We start from the raw sequence: 27275 nt of genomic DNA on the forward strand, positions 1-27275 counted from the left end.
ATCTCTGGTATCCCCCAGAAAGGAGTTTGTGCACACATCTGTTGCCCCAGTTTTTGTGGCTACCACCCAGAAGACACCCCTTGATTGCCTGGCTCTGGCAGCCAGCAGGGCTTATGTTTGTGGGGCCCAGAGGACTGTAACAAATGGAGAAAGTTCTTAACTGGCTCTACCCCAGAGCATAGCAGCCAAGAGCCAGCAGACTAAAATGCCATATTTCTGGGAAAGAGGTCTATTAGTTTATACTCATAACTGTGGCCTGGGGGGCAGGCTTCTAATTAAACACATGTCTAGGGGCTAACTGATACCAGCTCAACACAAGGTTGACATAAGGGAAGACATATTGTAGAAAAGAAACTGTATTGTAAATTTGAATGACCTCTGATTAACCAACCCAGACATGCTCTGTAGATTTTATGGCCCTTCCCAGCTGCTATAAGTTGATAACTTTGTTCTTTTGAGTTCCTTAGGAATGTGATGACCCCTGGGCAGAGAGTCTATGTTGAATAGCCATCATCAATGACAACTGAAAGATCAGGGTATAGGGCATTGCTCCAGTCTCTGATGCCTATCCACTAAAACAAAACACTATCAGGAACTAAGGCAGATGTCTGCCCCCACCTATTGATGAGGTGGAGGCCCCACTGGGATTAGGTCTATTTTTCAGGGACTGTTAAAATTTGGGTTGTCTATACTTCTTACCCTTCTGGTCAGATACTTGAATATAAAATGTGCTTTTAGATGTTGTTGCAAAACTATTGAGCAAGGTAAAAAATTCTAATAATGCAAAATGTCAACCTGAAGCCAGAAATAAGAGAATATTTCCAAATGAGTGCTAAACAGTTTCAGTTTCATTCCTCTAACCCATATCTATGCCCAATTCAGCAGGGAGTAGCTAGATAGGTTGTCACCCTGAACCCCTCAAGAATGAGGAATGACCAAAGAACAGGGGAGATTAAAACCAGGAAACAGTTAGCCATTGATGATTAAGTAGCTAGGAATTATAGTTTTTTCCTTTTTGCAATTACTTATTATAGCTTTTAGTTGTTCCTTCGCCCATTGTTAACTGTGCTGTTTAAGCAATATGCTACCTGACTCCCACTAGGTTCCTGTAGATAACATCTCCCTTACCATGGGGGTCACCATGGTCACCATGGTAATGGGGATTTGAGCTGTTTTGCAGGAATTAGAACCCCTTGTCCACTTCAGGCAGGTTGAGACCACCCACCCATCAACTGGGCCTGTGCGGATGTCCAATAAGTGACCTTTTAATGTCAAGAGGCTAAGAACTCCACCCTCAGATCATGCTAACACCGCCATTTTGTGAACATGTGTCCTGTGACGAAGTATGAAGTCTGACTATGCTTGTGCAGATCATCAACTATCTCCAATCATCTCTCTCCACGTTTCAGACCACTTTGCCCCCCTACACCATAAATATCCCTGAGCCCCCATTTTCAGGGAAGAGGATTTGAGACTCATTCTCTTGCTTCCTCACCTGGCTGCTTTGTGATTAAAACCCTCTCTCTGCTGCGATCTTGTCATCTCAGTGTTTGGCTTTCCAGGTGCGCAGGCAAAAATGAAGCTGGTGTGGTAACACAACTGTAATCCTCTCCTGCAACCTCAGAGGGTGAACGCTGTCTTTGTGATCTCCCTCCAGCTCACTCCAGGTCACTGGTATCACCTGGAAAGGAGCTTGTGCATGTCTGGTGCCCCAGTTTTTGTGGCTGCCACACAGGGGACACCCCTTGATCACCTGGTTCTGATGGCTAGTGGAGCTTACATTCATGGGTCCCATAGGACTATAACAAATAGTTCTGAACTGTTGAGCCAGCCCACACCCCCAGCCCAGGTCACAGCACAGAGGCAGCAGACTGAACCACACCCCCAGTCCTTCTGTGAAAAATGCCTATCTGCTTATCTTCATAGCTGTGGCCTGAGAGGCAGACTTCTACTTAAGCACACATCTAGGGGCTGATTACAATCCTTTCCAGAGACCAGGGGTGCCAGTGGACACCATCTTTGCACTCTTCCTCTGCTCTGTGCCAAAAGCAGTAAAAATAACTATAACTACTATAATTTTTAATGGATACACAAGATGAAAAGATGTAAATTGTGACATCAAAAGCAAAATGTGGGGGAGGTAAAAATGTAGAGCTTTAGAATGCATTTGGGCTTAAGTTGTTATCAACTTAAAATAGACTGTTATATCTATAAGATGTGTTATGTAAGCCTCATGTTAACCACAAAGCAAAATCCTATAGTAGATACTCAAAAGATAAAGAGAAAGGAATCCAAGCATACCACTATAGAAAATCATCAAATCACAAAGGGAGAGCAAGAGAAAAAGAAACAAAGGAACAAAGCCAGAAAACAATTGACAAAATGGCAATAAGTACATACCTATCAATAATTACTTTAAATGTAAATGGACTAAATTCTCCTTTCAAAAGACATCGAGTGGCTGAATGGATTAAAAAAAACAAGACCCATCTATATGTTGCCTACAACAGACTCACTTCAGATGTAAGGACACACACAGACTGAAAGTGAAGGGATAGAAAAAGATATTCCATACAAATGGAAACCAAACCAGATCCCAGACATGGACATGGCACCGCTCATCAGGCCACACTGAGGTGGTGTCCCACATGGCACAACCAGAGGCATTCACAACTAACATATACAACTATGTACTGGGGGGCTTTGGGGAGAATAAAAAAAAAAAGACAAAGACTGTAATAAGAGACAAAGAAGGTCATTACATAATGATAAATGGGTCAATCCAACAAGAGAACATAACATTTGTAAATATTTATGCACCCAACATGGGAGCACCTAAATACAGAAAACAAATATTAACAGACCTAAAGGGAGAAATAGAGAGCAAGACAATAATAGGAGGGGACTTTAACACCCCGCTTTCACCAACAGATAGATTATCCAGACAGAAAATCAATAATTGGACTTAAACAACAGGTCAGACCAGATGAACTTAACAGATATATACAGAACATTCCATTCAAAAGCAACAGAATACACCTTCTCAAGTGCACATGGAACATTCTCCAGGATAGATCATGTTAGGCCACAAAACAAGTTTTAATAAATTTAAGAAGAGTGAAATAATTATCAAGCATCTTTTCCAGCCACAATGGTATGAACCTAGAAATCAATAACAAGAAGAAAACTGGAAAATTCACAAGTACATGGAGATTAAACAACATGCTACTAAACAACCAACAGGTCAAAGAAGAAATCAAAAGAAAAATCAGAAAATAACTTAAGACAAACGAAAATGGGAATACAACATACCAAAACTTATGGATGCAGCAAAAGCAGTTATAAGAGGGAAGTTCAGGTTGGACCCACGGCCGAGTGGTTAAGTTCACGTACTCTGCTTAGGTGGCCCAGGGTTCACTGGTTTGGATCCTGGGCACGGACCTATGCACCGCTCATCAAGCCATGCTGAGGTGGTGTCCCAACAGAAGAACTAGAAGGACTTACAACTACGATATATAACTATGTACTGGGGCTTTGGGGAGGAAAAAAAAAGAGGGAAGTTCATATTGACAAGTGCCTACATTAAGAAACAAAAAAGATCTCGAACAACCTAACTCTACACCTCAAAGAACTAGAAAGAAGAACAAACGAAACTTAAAGTTAGTAGAAGGAAACAACAAAGATCATTAGTGGAAATAAAAAGACAATAGAAAAGATCGATGAAACTAAGAGCTGTTTTTTTTGACAAGATAAACAAAATTGACAAACTTTTAGCTAGACTTACCATGAAAAAAATTAAAGGACTCAAAATCAGAAATGAAAGAGGAGACATTACAACTGATACCACAGAAATACAAAGAATCACAAGAGACTACTGTGAACAATTATACTCCAAATTGGACAACTTAAAAGAAATGGATAAATTCCTAGACACATGCAATCTACCAAGACTGAACCATAAAGAAATAGAAAATCTGAACAGACCAATTACTAGTAAGGAGATTCAATCAGTAATCAAAAACCTCCCAACAAAAAAAATCCAGGACTGGATGACTTCACTGGTGAATTCTACCAAACATTTAAAGAAGAATTAATACCAATCCTTCTCAAACTATTCCAAAAAATAGAAGAGGAGGGAACACTTTCAAACTCATTTTTTGAGGCCAGCATTACCTTGATACCAAAACCAGACAAGGATGTCACAAGAAAAAAAATGACAGGCCAATATCCCTGATGAACATAGATGTAAAAACCCTCAACAATCTATTAGCAAATCGAATTCAATAATACATTAAAAGGATCATACACTATAATCAAGTGAGATTTATTCCAGGGATGCAAGGATGGTTTAACATTCACAAATCAATGTGACATACCACATTAATGAAACGAAGGATTAAAATCATATGATCATCTCAAAAGATGCAGAAAAACCACTTGACAAAATTCAACATTCATTTATGATAAACCTTTTCAACAAAGTAGGTATAGAGGGAATGTACTTCAACATAATAAAGCCCATATATGACCAGCCCATAGTTAACATCATACTCAATGGTGAAAGGCTAAAAGACTTTCCTCTAAGATCAGGAAAAAGACAAGGATGCCCACTCTCGCTGCTTTTACTCAACATAGTATTGGAAGTCCTAAACAGAGCAATTAGGCAAGGGAAAAAAAAGCATCCAAATTGAAAAGGAAGAAGTAAAACTGTCACTATTTGCAGGTGACATGATAGTGTATATAGAAAACCATAAAGACACCACCAACAAACTGTTAGAAATAATAAATGGATTCAATAAAGTTGCAGGATATAAAATCAATATACAAAAATCTGTTGTGTTTCTATACACTAATAACAAACTATCAGAAAGGGAAATTAAGAAAACCCATTTACAATCATTGTCAAAAAAACTAAAATAAAATACCTGGAAATAAATTTAACCAAGGAAGTAAAAGACCTGTACATTGAAAACTGTAAAGACACTGATGAAAGAAGTTGAAGAAGACACAGATAAATGGAAAGATATTCCATGCTCATGGATTAGATGAATTAATATTGTTAAAATGTCCATACTACCCAAAGCAATCTACAGATCCAATGGAATCCCTATAAAATTCCAGTGGCGTTTTTCACAGAAATAGAACAAACAATCCTAAAATTTTTATGGACCTACAAAAAACCCAGAATAGTCAAAGCAATCTTGAGAAAGAAAAACAAAGCTGGAAGCATCACACTTCCTGATGTCAAACTACATTACAAAGCTTTAGTAATTGAAACAGTGTATAGTATTGACATAAAAACAGACACATTGATCAATGGAACAGAATAGAGAGCCCAGAAATAAACCCATGCCTGTATGGTTAATTAATCTATGACAAAGGAGCCAAGAGTATACAATGGAGAAAGGACAGTCTCTTCAATAAACAATCCTGGGAAAACTGGACAGCCACATGCAAAAGAATGAAACCAGGCCACTATCTTAATCCATACACAAAATCAACTCTAAATGGATTAAAAACTTCAATATAAGATCCCAAACCACAGAACTCCTAGGAGAAAACAGAGATGGTAAGCTCCTTGGCATTGGTTTTGGTGATGATTTTTTGGATTTGACACCAGACACAAAGCCAACAAAAGAAAAAAAAATAAACAAGTGGGACTACATCAAACTAAAAAACTTCTGCACAGCAAACGAAGCCATCAACAAAATGAAAAGGCAACCTACAGAATAGGAGAAAATATTCACAAATCATATATCTGATAATGGGTTAATATCCAAAATATGTGAAGAACTCATACAACTCAATAACAAAAAGGCTACCACCTGATTAAAAAATGGACAGAGTGGGCTGACCCGGTGACATAGTGGTTAAGTTCATGTGCTCTGCTTCAGTGACCTGGGGTTCACAGGTTCAGATCTTGTCACTGCTTGTCAAGCCACACTGTGGCATCATCCCACATAAAACAGAGGAAGATTGACAAGAGATGTTGGCTCAGCAACAATTTTCCTCAGGCAAAAAGAGGAAGATTGGCAACAGACGTTAGCTCAGGGCCATTCTTCCTCACCTCCCCCCCCAAAAATGGGCAGAGGATCTGAATAGACATTTTTCCAAAGAAGACATACAGATGGTTAACAGGTACATGAAAAAGTGTTCAAGATCACTAATCATCAGGGAAATGCAAATCAAAACGACAGTGAGATATCACTTCACATCTGTTAGAATGACTATTATCAAAAAGATAAGCAATCAGTGTTGGCAAGGATGTGGAGAAAAGGGAACCCTTGCTCACTGTTGATGGGAATATAAATTGGTGCAGCCATTATGGAAAACAGTGTGGAGGTTCCTCAAAAATTTTTAAATAGACTTACCATATGATCCAGCAATCCCATTTTTGGGTATTTATCCAGGAGAACTGAAAACACTAACTCAGAGATATCTGTAATCTCACGTTCACTGCAGCATTATTTACAATAGCCAAAACCTGGAAACAACTTAAGTGTGCATCTATGGATGAATGGATAAAGAAAATGTGACATACAGATATAGATACAGATATAGACAAAATGGGATATTATTCAGCCATAAAAAAGGAGGAAATTCTGGCACTTGTGACAACATGGATGGACCTTGAGGGCATTACGCTAAGTGAAATAAGCCAGACTGAGAAAGATAAATACTGTATAATCTCACTTAAATGTGGAATCTTTAAAAACCAAACTCAGATATGGAACAGATTGGTGTTTGCCTGAGCTGAGGGATGGGGAGTCAGGGAAATGGATGAAGGTGGTCAAAAGGTACAAACTTTCAGTTATAAAATAAATAAGCCCTGGGCATGTAAAGAACAGCATGGGCACTATAGTTAATAATACTCTATTGTAGTTTGAAAGTTACTAAGAGAGTACATCTTAAAGATTCTCGGGGCTGGCATCATGGTCAAGTGGTTAAGTTTGCACGCTCCACTTCGGCGGCCCACGGTTTCACCAGTTGGGATCCTGGGCGTGGACCTACACACTGCTCATCAAGCCATGCTGAGGCAGCGTCTCACATAGAAGAACAAGAATGACCTACAACTAGGATATACAACTATGTGCTGTGGCTTTGGGGAGAAAAAATAAAAAGTTTTCATCACAAGAAAAGAAAAATTTGTAACTATGTGTGGTGAAGGATGTTAGCTAGATTCACTGTGGTGATCATTTTGTAATATATACATATATGAAATCACTATGTTGTACACCTGCAATGCATAATGTTATATGTCAATTATATCTCAATTTTTAAAAAGTATATGAACTATGACCATATTTGGGTAAAATGTATAAACATATTTATATATACATATACCTTGATATATTGAAAGAGTTTCATTAAAAGATTTACATGTATTATCTCTAGTAAAATATTAGGTAGTGAAATTTTAATTCTAGTTTGTAATTTTTTGTGTTTTCAGTGGGAGAAAAAAAATCAAGATTGTATGTCATCAGCATTACTTTTGGCAATCTCTTAAATCACTGAAAATACAATAAACACAAACATATTTATGCCTGACCTTGACAAAGACTCTCCTTGACCAAACTCTCACCAGGCTCCTCTAAGCCTCCGCTCGCTAGCCCTCAACTTTGGTCTATAAAGACCTGAACAAACACTAACATAGTTTCTAACAGCTCAAGGCCACATCCCTAGGATGATCCAGCTCCCCTCAGAGCACCTACCTGAGAAAACTCAAGGCTGCCAAAAGAACTGACTGTTTGTTCCAGTCAACACCTGAAGATAGGGCCCCTGAATGGGTTTCACATGGACCAACCCCCCCTTCCTACTTTTTTGCAATTTTGCACTTCCTTTATGCTGGGACCCTGCTCATCCTTTTCCCTCATTCTCTCTTTATTTATTCATTTTAAACTCATTTTTTTTTTTTTTGGTGAGGAAGTTTGGCACTGAGCTAACATCTGTTGCCAATCTTCCCCCTTTCTTCTTTTTTTCTCCCCAACGCCCCGGTACATAGTTGTACATCCTAGTGCAAGCCCTTCTAGTTCTTCTATGTGGGATGCCACCACAGCATGGCTTGAGGAACAGTGTGCAGGTCCATGCCCAGGATCTGAACCAGAAAACCCAGGGCTGCCAAAGTGGAGTGCACAAACTTAACCACAATGCCACTGGGCTGGCCCTCTCAGGCTCTTTTTAAGACAGTCAGTCACCTCTGTACAAATCAGATTTGAATTCAGTTCACACTGGACTCTTTTCTCTATTGCAATAGTTATTAATGATCAAAATCTGTCCCTACCACTTTAGTGTCCAGCTTTGTTTATTTTTGATGACATACAGTTTCACTGCTTATCAGAAATGAGTATGAAAATATGAAATGGATGTATTTTTCATTCTGTTAACTTGTGAAGTTCTGTGGATGATCTTATGCGTTGATACGTTGGATTTCCATGCTTCCAGAGAGGGCCAGGTATTTGGCAGGACAACAAATCATTGCTCAGTTGTGACAATTCAATTAGGGATCTTTGGGAGTCTTGAAAGATAAAAGTTTGTCTTTTATTCTTACCTATGGTAGATTTTTTTTTCTCCGCAGAAGTTTAAAATTTTTATGTAGTCTTTTCCTATATCTTTATACTATAAAAGAAAAGATTCCCCAGAATTCTGAAGTCTCCCTTTTCATGGAAGTAGTACATGGCAAAGTGAAATTAAAGTCTTCGTATAAGCTTGTTCCGTCCTTGGCCACCGACCCCGCAATTCACTCTGTATATAGCAACTGGAGTGCTCTTTATAAAATGCAAAGCTGATTACGTCACTCACCTACTTAAAACCCTTAAATTATTCCCACTACTCCTAAGAAAAAAATCCAAAGTCCTCATTAAGCCTAGAAGGCACATTCTCTCCACAGCTATTTTCTATTCCTGGAACACCATCTCGGCCCATCTCCAGGCCCTGTACCAGCCCACATCCCACTTGAAATGCTACTTCCCCTTACCAACTGCAGGTGTCAACTCCAAGGTCACCTTCCCAGAGAGGCCTTTCCTAAAGAAACCTGTCACTCCTTTTCTCTTTATCGTATTAGCTCCAAAACACTTATCACAATCTGAAATTACCTGAAGTATTTGCATATTTATAAAATACTCAACTTGAATGTAAGTCTCCTGAGAGCAGGAATCTTGTGGTAGCGTGCTGCCAAATGTCTAACAGGTTTTCAAAAAGAAAGGCTCTGATGGTAGCATTTGCTAATGTCCATGGTATAAGTTAACACCATGGCTAATTTCAAGCTACGACGTGACACCAACCATCTTGCAAAATTTCCTGAGAAGTTAACAATCAGCTTTCACAAGCCAGGGCAGGCCAGCTCCCATCCAGCACGGGAACCTGGTCTGGCTTAGTTACTGCTGCAAACAAACAGAACAACGTCAGGCATAGAGGAGAGCGCTGCCGATGCTGGCTGACGGAATTGGGATAAAATAATTCTTCATTCTATTCTATCAAATATAGATTGTAGCTAATTGAGTCCTTTGTGGTGTTCTAACTGCCAAACTGCAGAAGAGGGTGTTCAAAATTTGTAGAGAATTACCGTGAAAACATCTTGTTGAAGGGTCACCGAAATAGGCTCCTAAAGGAAGGAACTCTCCTGCCTCCTCACGAAGTCTCTGTTTGACTATCCAGCTTCTTTTTGAATCCTGAGAGGCTAAATGATTTCAGTCAGAAAGAGCAGAGAGCTGCTCACGAGAGAACAAACAGAGATCAGGGGAGGTTGTAGGAGGGCCCGAGAAGAGCTGGATCAGGCTGTGTTTCAGTTGAGTTTGAACTTTGAGGGGTGAAGAGATTGAAGGATGAGACTGGAGAGCAGGGCCAACTGCTATGCCATTGGTGACAGCAGAAGTGAGGCATCCAAAGCAGGTTTTTATAAGTTCTGCTGGCAGTCAAAAACGGCCTTCCCCATTGACACCTCTTTAAAAGCTTTTGTAAAGATTTAAAATGTTTTCGATGCTTTTATTGGACGCTGGACTGCATTTCTTTTGATGTGGCATCACGTTAAGTCTGGTCACAAGAAAGCAGTCTTATTTGTGTTCCCCAGACCCTGTAGTCCCCACAGCTGTGTGGTCATGGGCTACAAGCGCCTGCAACACAAACCTGGGGTGAAGTCCATAGCCACGTACATGCTAGAAGGACCTGAACCATCTACGGTACCAACAGCAGGCCTTACGTCACTGAACCGAGGAGTGCCTGGCTAGGGCTAAGGGGTCTGACTCCTTGAAGTTCCCTGGAATAAGTGAGGAGCAGTCCCTGATCACAGAGGAAGTGCTCTGTTCTCGTCCCATCTGTATATACTGAGTCTTGAATACTTCTGTAGCAAAATTCACCCTTTTTTGTTTTCTTAGTCTATATACCCACAACTATTATTTCTACTACCATTAAAGTTTCTAACCACTAAACATCTTGAGACATTTTTCAAGAAATATTTTTATTAAACTTATAAATAGTCATTAGAACATATAAACATTTGACTGATTAATGTGTAAACGTTTTACTTTAACTGGTTTGATAGCCTGTTTTAGGGCAAAAGAAGAGGAGGAAGGAGGAGGAGGAAGAAAAGGAAAAGAAGGAGAGAAGGAGGGGAAAGAAGAGGAGGAGGAAGGAGAGGACTCAGTGGAAGGAGAAGCTGATCTCCCAGCTGGTACCTGCCGCGTCGACGGCCCGCCTCTCAGAGGGTGGGCCACAGACCAATTGTATCAGATTCGCTCGGGGTACTTGGTAAAACTACAGGCGATGGTCCCATATACAGAGTCAATCTCTGGGTGGAGTCCAGGAATCTTCACATTATCAGGGGACCCTAGGAATTCTGATACACACTGAAGTTTGAGACCCACGTGCACGGGAAGGCTGACTGGTTAGGGTGCTACCATTTATCTTCATTTTACAAATGAGCAGGCCATAGAAAGATGAGTGACTTAACTGGAAAGAGGTGAGAACTCCCTGGCTGCAGGATGCTAAGCAGAGCAGATCCTATGGCCTCAGGAGATCTGGTCCCAGTTGGGGGATCTTTCCTGGTCCACAAACCCACCAAAAGTGGTGTGGCCCCTAGGATAAATACCACAAGTACCAAGAGAGAATGTTCTAAGTGGTTGAGAACTAAGAGATTCAATTTCTAATTAAAGCTTGGGAAATAAACTATACCTTGGTCTGATCATTCAGAAATAGGATTAATATTTTACTGCCGTCTTTCACCATTAGGTTCTTTTCGAAAGTGGTGAAATAATAAGTATAAAAGAACTTTGAAAAGCAAAATCACAAGACAAAAGCTGTCCTCCTTTTTCCTTAAGACGAGTGGGACAAACACTAGCAGAAAGGTTAAAAAACTAGTGGTAGTAAAATCTGCATGTTAGATTATACGAAATACATGTTACAGTCTGCTCAGCCCACGACAGCCCCCTTTCTCCAAAACCTGCACCTCCCCCACTGCACTGATACTTAACCCTGACTCTTGGCTACAAGTCATTCAGCTCAAGTATGAAGAACTCGCCAGACCTGGCCAGCCAAAGTCCCTCTCTAGGGGTGCAGAGAGGCACATCAGTGTCTTCTGGCGGCTGGGTCTAAGGATATATGTTGGGGATTTGTGGGGCGGCCATGTACACAGGCAAGCACAGCACACTGGTCTCCAGGGAGAGAGGAGTAAAGGATGAATGCTCAGAGAGGAGGATGCATGACCGCGGGCACCAGACAGACATGAGGAGGACAGGGCCTGGGTCCCTGTCAGCCCCCCTGCCTGGATCAGGCCCTGCCAGCGCCCAGCCCCACTCCTGTCTTTGTTGCTGCAGCAGCCAGCTCAGGTGGATTTCCGTTTCTTGTGGCCAAAAGAGAGTGACCAGGACAGGGGGGCCAGTTGTTTGGCCCTCTGAGGAACCATGACCCCGTGGGTCACCATATCTGCTTGTTCCCCTCCTGAAACAAGGCAACATCCACGGGTCCTGGCCACACCTAGAGTTTATCCCTGCCTGCACCTGGTTTGCAGAGCACTGGCCTTACCCTACCCAAAGCCACCTCCCTGCACCTCGGCTCAGCCCCCTGCATTTTTGTGCTCTGCTTTTCAATTGCACCCCTGGACTGTGTCGGGGTTAGAGCCTGTCATCATTCTTTTGCTCAAGCTCTTTGTGTCATCATTTCTTTTGCATCCTCCCCCAACGGTGCCCAACAAACTCCAAACCCAGCAAGCAATGCAATCCATGCTATTGACTGACTGGAAGCCTGGAAGCATTTATCCGGCCTCTTTCCCTACGCAAATTCGCCAAACAATGGGAAAACAGAACCTCAAGAAAACTCATGAAGTAAATAGAGAAACTTGGCTAAACCCTTAACCTAAAGGGACCCAGCCTCTCTCTTTCCGCGCCTCTCTCGGACTCATCCTCCCTACTGTACTGTACCTGGGATATAAATGGTGCCACCATTGCACCAATGCGACACAGGGAGCCGCTGGTCCCCATCCCCAAAGCACGCATCGTCGTGGGGTAGACCTAGAGGGAGGAGCGTAGAAAGCACCAATTAGCTTAGGCCCCTTCTCTCCCCGAGTCCTCTGCCGGTTCCTCCGCAGGTCAGGCTTTGGTACATAGATGAAACGCCAAATATTCTGTATAGGTGTGTAGGATATAGAACAGAAGACATTCATTTTCTCAGGTAAACAACTTTGAATTTTAAAAATAAATATCAGAAAATAAACACTTAGAAATTATCCTTGAAGTAGACAAATTCCAAAATATGTGTTTAATTGAATAGTCCAATGTAATTTTAGAAAGGCAAGCTCTGGAGTCGGAAGATTTCCACTTTAGACCACAAACATATAAAGGTGGTTCTACTGACTGGAAAGAAGATACTCCCTAAATAGTAACAATCTACTGAAACCTTTAATACAGATACAGTGAAAAGAATTGGCCGGAGCGCCAGAAACTGGCTACACCACGCGCCATGTTCTCCCTGCAGAATCTTACGGCGTAGTCTACCCTCTTGCTGCCACTTCCTTGTGTTCATAGTAAATCCTCATTAATCTATACTTCACTCATTCAGAATTCTTGATAAGTAAATATCTCATAAATAAGATCCTAGAGAGAATACTTTCTATGAAAGAATGGTTTTTCAAAACGTTGGAAAATTTTCTCTTAATGCTATATAATACCGATAAAACAGTCATTGTCAATTGACATCTTGCGAGCCAGCATCTGTCAAATGCAAAAGCAAGACGCTTTCCGGCCTCAGAGGACACTGCTGTCTTTATGAGAAGGTCTGGGGATGGAGTGCCTTTTGGGGGAGGTGTTTTTCTTTTTCTGAAAACGAGGTTGCTGGCTATAACTGAAAATAATGGATTCCAATACATGGTGATGTTTTTTTCTTTGTTTTGTTCACGTTTTGACAATTCTGGGAGATGGAAGACAATCTTCTTTAGGTACACATCTTTGATTCTTTTAAAAACTATAAATATCAGGAAAAAAATACTTAGAAATGACTCTTTAAATGAACACATTCCAAAATGTATGTTAAATTGACTATTTGAAATACAACTTTGGAAGCACACCGTGGTACACATATGTTCTTAGGCTCATAAATTCACAAAATTCTAGAGGATTTTCTTAATAGAACTAAATGAAATATTGTGTATACGTCAAATATGTCATCATTTCCTATTTTTATCTGTCTGGGGGAAAAGAATATTTTTCTCTGTGGCTTTAATCGTTTTGACATTTCATATCTGTAATCCGAGCAGACTTACACATTTCCTGGGATGAAAATGGATGCAGCTTCCAATAGCACTGTTTTCTCTAGCACAATGAGTGGTAAAACTAGTTAAAATACTAAGTTTCCCCTTCAGGTTTTGTTTATTTCTAGGAATATTAGCTCTTTAAAGTGGGGGTTACTAGGAGATCTTCCAGCATCCTCAGGGAGTGCCTTGCATATAGATGTATTCATTCAATAAATTAAGAAAGAATAAATAAAAATGAAGAATATTCGACTTCAAGCTACATGCAGCAAATAACCGACGGAGGTGGATGTGATCTCTCCAAAGAATAAAGGAGAAAATATATTCTAATTTCAAAAAGAGAGAAATAGAGAATTTTACATTTTGATAGCAACATGCAGCTACCGACTCTTTCTTCTGGAAGCCCGGTGCTAAGGCAATGAGTTGGTTTTTGCGTGCATGCTGTTTAGTAAGAAATGGAGGTTCTATCTTACTTCTCAGAGAATGGCTTTCACCAGACTCAATGGGGTAGGGGGAACTCCACGTCAAATAAACCTCCTGGTGTCGTTTTGATGGGATGTTTTTTAAAAATCATCAAAAGTCAACAGAAGCCAAGGTTGTGTTATCTGAGGACAGATACCCTCTCTGAACAGCTCACCCTGTGTGTCCTGATGGAACCAATCCCTTCCCAAAACTAACCTCAGCAGTGTAGATGTAGATGGTGTTGAAGTTGGCTGCCACCAAAGCCCTCAGCATGAAGAGGAAGCCAACGAGGCCAGCACTAGGGAGCAAGAAGCCAGGGAAGTTGGGAAAGGCGACACAGAGGGCCTTCCGGGGCCCCAATCCAAGCGTATTACAGATGCCCACACACACCCACAGGTAGCCAGGTTCTGGGGAGGTGCTGCTTCTCAACTGGCCTGATTGTGGGGTCCTAAAGCAAATGCCTGACTCAAACCTACCAGCACCCTCTCCACTCCCCTAAGTGTGCCATTCCAGCCTGGCCACCTAGATCAGCACATCTTCTGCCACCACCCCCCAAAAATGGTTCGGATAGTTTGCAGAATGATAGATATTATCATTTAGGCCACTCTAGGGTCACAAATTAAGAGTGAAATGAACTTTCATGCCACAGGTACGTTATCTATATCACTAAACTATCTTGACAGTGGTCTGGATAATGAGGTAAACAACTAGGATCCCAATTCTCCAGGAAGCTTTGCATCAAGATCCTAAATGTCTCGGTGGGCACCAACATTGATTCCCACGTCCTGTGATAGCTGAAGGGGGAGCCAGGTCAGTGGGAAGAGGGAAGTGGCAGGTACCAGGCAAGATGGCTCTGAGCAGCCCATTCTCCACCCTCCTGGTAAAAGGGACTTGCCCCCGACCCCCGCTGAACACCACCGGTCAGGAGACCCCATTTTAAAACCACTGCACAAAACTAGATGGTTTTGAAGCAACCAGAGAGAAAGTACCTTGAAGTGCAAATATTGAGGAGAAGGAAGAACAAAGCCGTGCATCCCATGGTGATAGAAAGGCTCAGCCGTCTTCCCAGGAAATTAATGCCCAGGATATTTAAAGGATTCACTAGAAAGCAAATGACAGAGACAATTTCTGGACCCTTGAAAGTCAGTGGCATTTATCAACATTAGCACGGATTCCTCATTGTCATTTCAGAAAGAAGCAACTTCATCCAAACCTCATCTATATTCCAGCCAAAACTCAGTCACACTGTCATCAACTTCATGAGTCCTTCAATATACTTTTTCCTTGTGGATCCAAGAATGACAAGCACTGGTGTATAAAAAGGATATTTTATGCCCAGAATGCTTATAACATCATTTGTGTCTATTATAATTTGCCAGCTTACTAGACTTATATTTTAAATCTTCTATACTGTTTTTTTTAAATCAAATTCAAGGTGCCACTGATTTTTAAGTACCATTATTTTATGTCTACTAAAACAGAAAGTGCTACAAATTGAAATCCAACAAGCCATGGTAAGTCACATCCCAGACTGAGATGTTAAAACGTGAAAAGCAGAAATGCATCATGGAATTGATATAATACCATAATTCAAGGCTCTACTCCTCCAGACTTCTCCTCTCCACACCAATCCACGCTGGAGACATGTCGCAGGATTTGGGAACTTGTTCATTTCTACCAGGGAGAAGCCATGTCTATGATAGGGTCATACTTCTCTCCTCTGAGGCACTGAGTTGCCTGTCCCCCACCGGAAACAGAGGGGCCCAATACACAGAGGGACGCTTACGAGCAATTTCACCGATGGTGCTGATAATCATGGTCCGGTAGTCGGAGGGGGCAAACATGTGGCAGTGGCAGGGACTCTGGCTTCCTTCTGTATCCCCCAGGGTCACCACCACCTCAGACTCCAACTCAGACTGCGAACCACAGACCAGGTCTCGCTCCAGCAGCTCGGCGCTGGCCAGGATGACCCCATAGTAGGCGAAAGAGATTCCCAGCCTGGAAGTGAGAGAGGATCGAAATTAGGAAAAGTTATCACCAGCCCTGAAGGTGGGGTGGCACCATGAGAGGTGGGGAGAAGTGGAGAGAGAGTTCCAGGTGGAAGGCATGGTGCAGGGGAAGGGAGCGAAAGCTGGGCTCACACAGCAGGGAGAGGCTGGAGGGGGTTCACCAGAGGGGCGGTGGGAAACGGATTTGAGAGAAAGCGGGATGGGACTAGACAGTAGGAAGCGTGTGCAAAGTGTGCGAAGGAGTGGGAAGTTTGGATTCATTTTCTATCGCTGCTGTAACAACGCAGCGCAAATTTAGTGGCTTAAAACAACACACATCTAGTAGCTCCCAGTTCTGGAGGTGAGAAGTTCAGTGGTCTGGCTGATTTCTCTGCTCCTAGTCTCAAAAGGCCGAAAGGAAAATGTAAGCAGGGCCGCAGGCCTTTCTGGGGAGGAGAATCATTTCCAAGCTCATCCAGATGGTTGGTAAAAACTCAGCTCCATGAGGCTTAGAACCCATCTCCATTTCCTTCCTGGCTGTTGACCAGTTATTTTCAGCTTCTACGGGCTTTCCTCATTCCTGTCTTCAAAGCTGCAACGGTGGGTCGAGTCCTTCTCATGCTTTGAATCTCTCTCTTCTCTCCTTCCACCTCCGCTTCCATTTTTCTCTTCTGTTCCATATCGGATTCCAGCTGGAGGAATTTCTCTACTTTTAAGGATGCAAATCATTAGATTGGGCCCACCTGCCAAATCCAGGCTACTCCCCCTATTTTAAGGCCCCTCACCTTAATTACACCTACACAGTCTCTTCACGTCAGCATCCACATCAATGTTTGAATCACCAGGAGCTGGGAATCTCGGGGGTGTCCTGTAGCAGCCTGGCCATCACAGTGTCTTCACAGGCCACGAGGAGCCACAGAAGGTTTTTGCTTTTGCTTTATACTGTCTTCTTGTCTTTTTTCTGTCTAATAGATATTTTGTTGAGATATAAAAATAACATACAGAAAAGTTCACATATCAAAGTCAAGAAAAAGAATGATAGCCTCCCAGAAAACCCCCTTGTGCCCCTCTCAGTTTTGCAGAAATGGTTGCAAAAGCCAGTTGTAAAAGACATATGGAGACAGTCAGGGGATGTCACATAAGTTGTGGGCACTGGATGATATTAGCGTGGTGATTGCTCATCTTCTCAGTGTGATCATAGGATTGGAGTCACCTAAGAAAATGTCTTCACATGGAAGCAACCTAAGTGCCCATCAACAGACAAATGGATGAAGAAGATGTGGTACATATATATAATGGAATACTACTCAGCTGCAAAACAGAACAAAATCATTCCATTTGCAATAACATGGATGGACCTTGAGGGATTATGTTAAGTGAAATAAGCCAGCGAGAGAAGGATAATCTGTGTATGACTCCACTCATATGAGGAATTTAAAATTATGGACTAAGAACAGTTTAGTGGATACCAGGGGAAAGGTGGGGTGGGGGGGCGGGCACAAAGGGTGAAGTGGTGCACCTACAACATGACTGACAAACATTAATGTACAACTGAAATTTCACAAGATTGTAACCTATCAATAACTCAATAAAAAAAAAAAAAAGGAAAATGTCTTCAAGTAGTTGAGACTCTTAATGAAGTATCTGGGGGTTAAATGTCATGAAGCCTGGGGCTTGCTTGAAAATACTTCAGCACAGGAAAACCCAGCTAAAGCAAATATGGGTGAATATGAATAATTGTCAGGTCTGAGCGATGAGTAAATCAGAGTTCATCATGGTATCCTCACTACTTTCATGTGTGTTTGGAAATTTTCATAATGAGATACTTAAAAAGAAAACAAATAATCAAAAAACACCTCCTCTTGCTATTAAAGTAGGTTTAATTTTTTTGTTTAATTTTCAAATATTAAGAGTATTTAAAAAATTGAAAAGTCTCAGGAGGAGACATACCAACCTATTGATAGCGATTACACCTGGGAAAGACAGACAGACGACTACTCTCCTGAAGGCAAACACTATAGATTAGTTTTGCCTGTTTTCTATCTTTATGTAAATGGAATCACACAATACATATTCTGTGTGTCTGGCTTCCTTTGCTCCTTATTACATTTGTAAGATTCTGCCATGTTGAGCGTAGAACATTAGTTTTCTCATTTTCATTATTGCATAGGATTCTATTTTATGAATATAACACAATTTATCAGTTATACTGCTAATGGACATGTGGGCTTTTTGTAGTTTGGGGCTGTTACAAATAAAATAATGCTATGGACATTCATGTAAATGTCTTTTGGTAAACATGTATGCATTTCCGTTGGGTATAAACCCAGGAGCAAAATTGCTGAGCCGTAGGATATGCATATTGTCAACTGTTAGAGATGTCGCTAAACCATTTTCCGAAGTGGTTGTACTAATGTGAACTCCAATCAGCAATGTAGGAAACTTCCAGTTACTTTACATCCTTCTCAACACTTAATACAGTCAGTTTTTTAAATTTTAGCCATTTGGGTGGATTTTTAATAATGTCTCATATGGTTTTACTTGTGTTTTTTAAAAAGTTTTTTTCCTTTTTTCTCCCCAAAACCCCCTGGTACATAGTTGTGTATTCTTCGTTGTGGGTCCTTCTAGTTGTGGCATGTGGGACGCTGCCTCAGCGTGGTTTGATGAGCAGTGCCATGTCCGCACCCAGGATTCAAACCAACGAAACACTGGGCCGCCTGCAGCGGAGCGCACGAACTTAACCACTTGGCCACGGGGCCAGCCCCTCATATGATTTTAATTTGCATTTCCCTGGTGACTTTAAGGTTGAACATGGTTTCATGTTTATTTGATACACATTTTTGGTCAAGTGCCTGGTCAAGTCTCTTGCGTATTTCTCTACTGTGTTGTGTATCTTTTTCTTATTGAAAAACATAATTTTTTAAATATATATATTGGAAATTTCTTCTCCCAGTTGGCGGCTTAACTTTTAGACTCTTCGTGATATCTCATGGTGCAGAGTTTCTAATTTAATATAGTGAAACTCACCAATCTTTTCCTTTATAGTTAACACTTTTTGTGTCCTGTTTAGAAAATTTCTGCCTTATTCAAGGTCATGGCTGCAGAGAAATGAAGTATAGAGAGGACCACCAGAGTCTATTCCATTGAATTTGATTATTGATGACTTCAAAGGATCAGTTTTTGTCACGTGGTGAGGAAATGTCCAGGCTGCAAAAGGTTAGAAAGTGCACTCACATGGCAAATAAAAAACTGGTTGTAGGCGACTTCTTTCTTCTTTTTAAAAGAATTGCTTTCTTTAAATTTACTTGTTTGTTGGGTGTTTGGGTGGTTGGTGGTGTCAGAAGAAAGATAAGACGCTGCTGGAGTCGGCCCAGTGTTTTTCTCCCCAGTAGCACTTAGAGTAGAGTTCCTTAAGTAGGCTTTCTCCAAATGCTTGTTTATTTAAAACTCATTTTGAAATAATTACTTTCTTACCATATGACCCAGATCTGTAACGTGGTCCGTAAATATTTAGCATCCAATAGGTCTGCAAATCTTCCTCTTTTTTCCTGGGGTAGTGAAAAGGAAGAGGCAGAATAGATTTAGTGGGTTAAGGATGAGCAAAGGTCTCTAACATTTTAGATCATAGAAAACGAGAACAACATGGGAATGTGGCGGGGGGGACGTCACCGCTCAGCTCCCATGGGCACACCTTGCCCGAACTCATAGGTAAGTGTTTCTAACACATTTATCTCAGCCAATCAGTCTCTGCACGCTCTTTATCATCATCGGTAAGTACCAAAACTCGTTGAATTTAAGATTCTCACCCTTTCTACTCTTCCTCTTCTCACCAATGCTGGCAAGAGGTGGGACGGAGTATGGAAAATAGGATGGTACGTGAAAAGTAACCATTGAACTGATGGGAGATTCTTTTAACATTAACATTAAAATCAAAAACCTAATATTAAAAAAGCATATGAGGATTATGTAAGAAAAAAATCGCATACATTTGAGAAGAGGATAGAATACCCAATTTCTTTTTGTGTCTTTAGGGTAATCAGCAAAAGTTCTTGTCCATAGTTAGTGCTTGTTAAATACTTTTGGATAAAAAAAAAAGTGAGGATTGGGCCTGGCCCAGTGGCATAGTGGCTAGGTTCGCACACTCTGCTTTGGGGGGCCTGCGGTTTGCCAGTTCAGATCCCACGTGTGGACCTACACACCACTCATTGAGCCATGCTGTGGTGGCATCCCACATATAATAGAGGAAGAGTAGCACAGATGTTAGCTTTGGGCCAGTCTTCCTCACAGAAAATAAAATAAAATAAGGATGGGTTATATGATGGGGAAGTAATGGATTTTTATGTAAATCTACAAACACTTCAGGGGATGCTCAGTTGAAAACCATCTACTCTTTTCTTACAAATAGACCTGGGATCACGGGTCTCCTATAGAGACCAGGAGTGGGGTCCTAGGTGTCCCGGATCTTGTTGTCACAGAAAGGTAGAGCTTAGAGAGAATTTAGAGGTCTTTTGTTCCAGTGACTTTTAGGATCAGTTCCTGGAGGTCCCTGTAGTGGAGCAGAGCAAATGACACTCCACTTTCATCTGCTTTACATATTCAGGCTCTGGTTACTCTTCTTTGGAACACCTCTGATCTAGTCCTATCCTCCCATTTTCCAACACAGGATATGTCATCCAGAGAGGGTGAGTGACTTGTCCAAGATGACACAGCTGTTTGGAGGCAGAACCAACCTAGAGTCCAGGTCTCCTGAGCACCATTCTTGAGTCTTGCCCGTCTCCCTCTCTGCCATGTCCCCTGGGGTTTAGATGGGACTACAGTCCCCCTGACCTCCTCAAGTGTCACTGGAGATTCAGAAAACTGAGTCTATAGTGAATCACGACGAATCATAAATTTTATCCTAATAAGTCATTTTCATTCTGAACATTTGGCTACAATCCAAATGAGTGGACTCATTCACTTCATCCATTTTGTGGCCCTTCCTCAGACCGTTCCCAAAGTCTTTCATCTTAGTGTCTTTGGAGTGAAGCTGCACAGGCTCCACTGCTCCTAGCATCTTGTCCAGCCTCCTCTGCATGGCATTCCGATGGTATCCAATGTGACCACACCCACTGCACATTCCCACCTCCGGTCTTGGCTCACACCATTCCTCCGGCCCACAGTGGCCTCTTTCCTCTCCTGAGGCTGCCTCTCCCTTAAGTGCTCAATTTATGCCCCACTTATCCCTTAGCTGAAGATGGCTCTGACTGCCCTGGCTCACCGTCCCCTCTCTGCTCTGATCCCACACACACGCCGCTGCCTGTGCCACTCACCTAGTTCTAAGCATCTGGGCTGTTTGGCTATTGATTTTTTCCTACGTAAGTCTCATCTCACTAATTGGACTTAGAGACTTGAAGGCATGGTCTATTGCTTGTAGCTCTGTATCCACAGGGCCTCGCTCAATAAATGACTGAGGAGAAGGGCAAGATCATTTAACGGGCATGATGGATGGAGGCTGCAGTCTGAAGGCAAGAGAAGGAAAGTGGGAGGAAGAAGGGAGGAGGAAAAGGAGAAGGCTGCAGGAGGGAGGGTGGAGGATGGAGAGTGTGGACGGGGGATTGAGAATACAGGGGATGGAGGAGCGAGGGCAGTTGTTATGGGATTGGTGGCCCCCTCAAATTCATATGCTGAGGTCCTAACCCTCAGAAGTTGCCTGCATTTGGAGACAGGGCCTTTAAAGAGATAATTAAGCTAAAATGAGGTCATTAGGTGGATGGTAATTCAATACAATTGATGTCCTTTATAAAAAGAGGAGGTTAGGACACAGACACACACAGGGATGATGATGTGAAGACACAGGGAGAAGATGGCCATCTATCCGCCAAAGAAGGAAGCCTCAGAAGAAGCAAACTCTGTGACACCTTGATCTCAGACTTCCACCTCCAGAATTGTAAGAAAATTACTTTCTGCTGTTTAAGCCATCCAACCTGTGGTACAGTCCTGGCAGCCCAAGCAAACAGTGGCAGAAGAAATGTAGAGGAGGCAGGAAGTGGATGGAGAATGACGGATGGGAGATGGAAGAGGGAGGGAAAGGAGGAGAGAGTAGAGAACTGAACCTCAGCGCTCTAAGTCCTGGAGAGACTAGTGAGTTTGATTAAAACATACACGCCAAAAATGGTTGGAATTGGGCCCGCATGATCACACAGCTGTCCATGGTTTTGAGTTAATTGTCTCTGCTAAAAGAGATTTTTTTTATCTTTGCAACCAATTTTAGTTTCTATACCAGTGACAATCAAAATTTCATAGCCACTTAAAGATTGTGTGCTAGTCTCTACAAAGCATAATAGCTTCTTTCATTTAATCATAGTTGCCTAGCAACTAATTAGTCCTCCCGCCAAGCTTTGTGCAGTACGATGTCATTGTCAGTACCTTGGTAGGAAGGTAGAAGATAGCTGATGCTGCGTAAGAGTAGCTTCCTGACGTTCGAACCACAGGAGCTTATTTCCAAAATCCAGCAAATAAATTAGAGTAACAGAATATCCTTAATCCTTTGGAAGAAAGTTTGGGCTTCCTGTTTTACAATTAGGTTTTGAGGCATGTGTAATAATTAGAGGAAACACTCCAGGGAGCAGAGTGAGAACCTTACCAAAGTACAAGTGTGAGTGTGGGGAGGCTTGGGATGCTTAATCCTCGTGGGTTTTGCATTATTATTGAGCACGTTTTACCTCACACTTAAAATGTCCAGCAGTAGGCCAAGCGGCAGTGGGAATACAGTGCTTTTGGCTTCAGTGGTGTCCTGGGAAACCAGTCAGGAATGCCCGGAGTAGCCCACCTCTCGCTTGTGTGTAGGAGCCTTAACAATTGCACACCTGGACATCACCTGTCCTGCTGTGGCCACTTGGTCCTGAGAGAGTAAGATTTTGGTGGAGGGTGGGTGGGGAGAGCTGCTGCCTCTCTGACCAGAGGTTCTTCAAAAAATCAAAAATACAACTAGCATATGATCCAGAGATCCCACTTCTGGGCATATCGCAAAGAGATATCTGCACCTCCATGTTCATTGCAGCATAATTCACAAGAGCCAAGATGTGGAAACAACCTAAGCGTTCATCAACAGATGAGTGCATGAAGAAGATGTGGTATATATATACATACGTACATATATACACAATGGAATATTATTCAGCCATGAGAAAGAAGGACATCCTGCCATTTCTGACAACATGGATGGACCTTGAGAACATTATGCTAAGTGAAATAAGTCAGACAGAGAAACACAACTACTGTATGGTCTCACTTATATATGGAATCTTAAAAAGCCAAACTTACAGAAACAGAGAATAGAATGGTGGTTTCCAGGAGCTGAGAAGTGGGGGAAATGGAAAGATGTTGGTCAGAGTACAAACATCTGGTTAGAAGATGAGTAAGTTCTGGGGATCTAGTGTACAGCATGGTGATTACAGTTAACAATACTCTATTATATATTAGAAAGTTGTTAAGAAAGTAGATCTTAAGTGTTCTCACCACACATGAAAAATGGTACTTATGTGACATGATGGTGGTGTTAACTAAGCTATGGTGGTAATCATATTGCAATATATAAGTGTATCAAATCAACACGTTGTACACCTTAAACTTAGACAATGTTGTATGTCAATTATATGTCAATAAAGCTGGGAGGAAACAAAAAATACAACAGACTCTCCCACAGCCATGCCAGCCCTGGGAAGAACTGGCAGCTTTGCTCTGTACCACTGGTGTCCCTGCTTCATATCATTCTCTGCCTCTGTAGTGACTCTGGAGTTCACCCAGTAGTCAGTGAGGCGGGGCAGGGGGTGGGCACTGAAGGGTCCTGAGCAGAAGGGTGGTATGCTGTGTTTGAAGAAACTCCTCTGACAGGGTTGAGCTGGATAAAATCATGGGGCATGTGGCAATGAGGTGGCTGTGTGAAAGACACAGACTGGATGTAAAAGACGCTGTCGTCAAAGCACCAGTGGGGCTTGGTAACTGACAGGGCGTGGTGTCGGGGCGGGGTTAGAGTGAGTCAAAGCAGATGCCACAGAGGGAGAAGAGCATGAACTCACGGGGTGGGGACGCTATGTGAATTAAGCCAGACACAAATATCGTATGATTCCCCTTATGCTAAATATCTGGAATAGGCAAACTCATAGAGAGAGAAAGTAGAAGTTACCAGGGGCTGGGTGAGGGTAGGAGTGAAAAGTTATTGCCCAAACGGTATAGAGCATCTGTTTGGGATGCTGAAAAAGATCTGAATGTATTTAATGCCACTGGATTATGTACTTAAAAATAGTTATAATGGTAACTTTCATGTTATGTATATTTTACCACAATAATAAAAATGAAAGAAAAGACAGGAAAGGGGGAGAAAGAGCTGGTGGAGGAGAAAATGGAGTTTTGTTTCAAGCACAGTAAATGTGAGATTAACACTGTTGTCAATTCCAGGTATCCATGACCTGTGGAGAGATAAAGATAGGAGACCAGAACGTGGGCAGAGGCCAGGTTGAACCCTTAGTCATAGTTCAAGTTTGCATCTCGTGGGTTCCCAGATGTGCCCAAATCTCATGTTAAGGTGTTTCTTGCTCTTCCCCAGAGAAACATTTTCTTTAACAGGTTCGCAAGGAATCTCATTTGTATAGATTCCATTTAACAGCCAAGAAATTGGCACGTACTATTGATAAGAGGGTTATGAAACAATAAAAATATTTCAGAGAACAACAATTGCAAGAATAAATGAGCCACATAGCACAGAAAATAAGAGGGATGAACCAGACAGAAATATAACAATTTTTACAATTCCATCTACAAAAGAATTTTTAAAAATATAAAATACACAGGAGTAAATCTTATAAGAAATGTGTAGCGATTAAATAAGTAGCTATAAAATGCTGCTAAAGAATATAAAAATACTTGAATAAACACAGAAATATACTTGTATCAGAACGGGAAGACTCGATATTATAAAGGTATCAAGTCTCTCTATATTAATGTGTAACTTCAACACCATCCCAATTAAACTTTCATAGTTTTGGGGGGGAAATTGGAAGAAGATCTTGATAGAGTGACTTCAAAGTTGTTCTAGAAAAATAAGACTGAGAAAATAGCTTGGAGAACTCTGAAAAAGAACTTTGACAAGGCAGACATCCAACTAGATATAAAAAATGTATTACAAAATACTGTAAAACAGTGCCATATTGGACCAACAATTAACCTGTATCCTTTTCCCAAAAATACGAAATGCCCTCTTTATTATATAGTAAATTCTCACATATATTTGAATCTGCAAATCCATCATTAGAATATATTAAAAAATAGATTCAAATATATAAGGGATGAATTATTCAATAAAAATATGAGTGCAACTGGTTAGCCATTTGGATATGAGAAAGCTAGATCTATACCATGTTTCTTATATCCAGTTAAACCTAGATAGAGGCAACATTGAAATATTAAGTATGAAACCAAATTAACCCAATAGAAAGGAGAAGGATACAGGAATGTGGTTGTAAAAATTAAGTTAGAAACCAATAAAAATGACAGTAGTAAAAACATTAATTAAATCTAAGTAGATACTGAGTCAAAAAATAATGTCTACTTTAGGGAAACTTAAGAACAATGTGAAACTAAAATACAAGACAAAAAATGATTTGGAAGATGAGACGGGGGTAGATCAGAATTAACATCTTTAAGGTCCCTGTATTGTTCAGAAGGCAGATAAAAATACCAAATACCGTTAGCTATTGTAAGTACACATTTTCAATATTTAAGGGTTACCTCTGTAAGAAAAGAAATCGAGTGAATAAATTTCAAGCCAGTAGAAGGAAATACAGGGGGACATAAGCAAACTGAATCAATCTAACAAAGGAGAAAGGAGAAAGAACACAGAAAGGGAAAAACATGATTAAGGGGATATATAAAACAAAATGGCAGATGCAAGTCCAAATACATCAGTAATCACAACGGATGTAAATGGATCAAACTCATTATTAAAAGGCAGAATATCAGATTGACTGAAAACAATAAACATCGGCTATATGCGTATAAGACATACATTTAAAGCAAAGGGATACAGAAAGGTTAAACACAAAGGGCTAGAAAAAAGATATACCAGGAAAATATTAACCAAAGCCAGTTTGGGTATGTTAATATGAGAGAAAATAGAATCCAAGGCCCACAGCACTATAGGAATAAAGAAATATTTCAAATAATAAAATTAATCCACACACAGAATAAGTCAATCATATAATAGGATGCAATAAGATATCCTCAAAATATGTGGGGCAAACTGTCAGGCCTATAAAGAGACATGAATAAAACCGTCATCCTTTTTTTTTTTTTAAAGATTGACACCTGAGCTAACAACTGTTGCCAATCTTCCTTTTTTTCTTTCTGATTTTTCTCCCCAAATTCCCCCAGTACATAGTTGTATGTTTTTTAGTTGTGGGTCCTTCTAGTTGTGGCATGTGGGATGCCACCTCAGCATGGCCTGATGAGCGGTGCCATGTCCGCACCCAGGATCCGAACCAGCGAAACCCTGGGCCCCCGCAGCGGAGTGCATAAGCTTAACTACTTGGCCACGGGGCCAGCCCCCAAACCATTATCTTATTGAAAAAGCGTTAACTCAAGCTGGCAAAATCTAGAACAAGTATCATATATTTATATGGCATAATTAACAATATATATTCTCCATAGAATTCTTTTTAAGTACACATGGAATATTAATAAAAAGTCACTATGCAGAGAACGAAAGTCTCAATAAATTCCAAATAATTGATAACATCCTCTGACCAAAATGCAATTAAGTTAGAAACAAAGAATAAAAAAGATAATTAACAGATAACTCATTGGTTAAAGAGAAACTCATAAGAGCTACAAAATAGAAATAAAAATAAAATTGCTCTGTAACAAGGCTGCTGAATGCAGCTAAATGGTTTTTCAAAAATCAAAAAGATTGGAAATAAATGAGCTAAATACTGAAGTCACGAAGCCAGAAGCTAGAAGAACCTAATAAGCCACAGAAAGCAAAATAAACAGTAGAAATTAATGAGACCACCAAAAAATCAATAGAGAACAACAACCAAAAATCAGTCTTGTTCTTT

The 27275-nt window shown here is 41.1% G+C and overlaps 1 protein-coding gene across 6 annotated transcripts in view; it reads right to left on the minus strand.

Annotated features, from left to right (window-relative positions):
* Positions 1-27275, minus strand: part of SVOPL (SVOP like) — a 94324-nt gene that overhangs the window by 29748 nt on the left and 37301 nt on the right. For 4 of the 6 annotated variants that reach the window (XM_070514355.1, XM_070514351.1, XM_070514369.1 and 1 more), the window contains 5 exons: positions 19660-19733; positions 15984-16195; positions 15187-15298; positions 14414-14495; positions 12411-12500 (listed from right to left, as the gene is read on the minus strand). In XM_070514355.1, coding sequence (XP_070370456.1) covers positions 12411-12500; positions 14414-14495; positions 15187-15298; positions 15984-16195; positions 19660-19733 — 570 coding nt within the window. The remainder of the gene's footprint in view (positions 1-12410; positions 12501-14413; positions 14496-15186; positions 15299-15983; positions 16196-19659; positions 19734-27275) is intronic. The other 2 variants (XR_011504819.1, XM_070514376.1) reach the window with 2 other exon arrangements.

The sequence above is a fragment of the Equus asinus genome, chromosome 1 (assembly GCF_041296235.1).
Source record: "Equus asinus isolate D_3611 breed Donkey chromosome 1, EquAss-T2T_v2, whole genome shotgun sequence".
Lineage (NCBI taxonomy): Eukaryota > Metazoa > Chordata > Mammalia > Perissodactyla > Equidae > Equus > Equus asinus.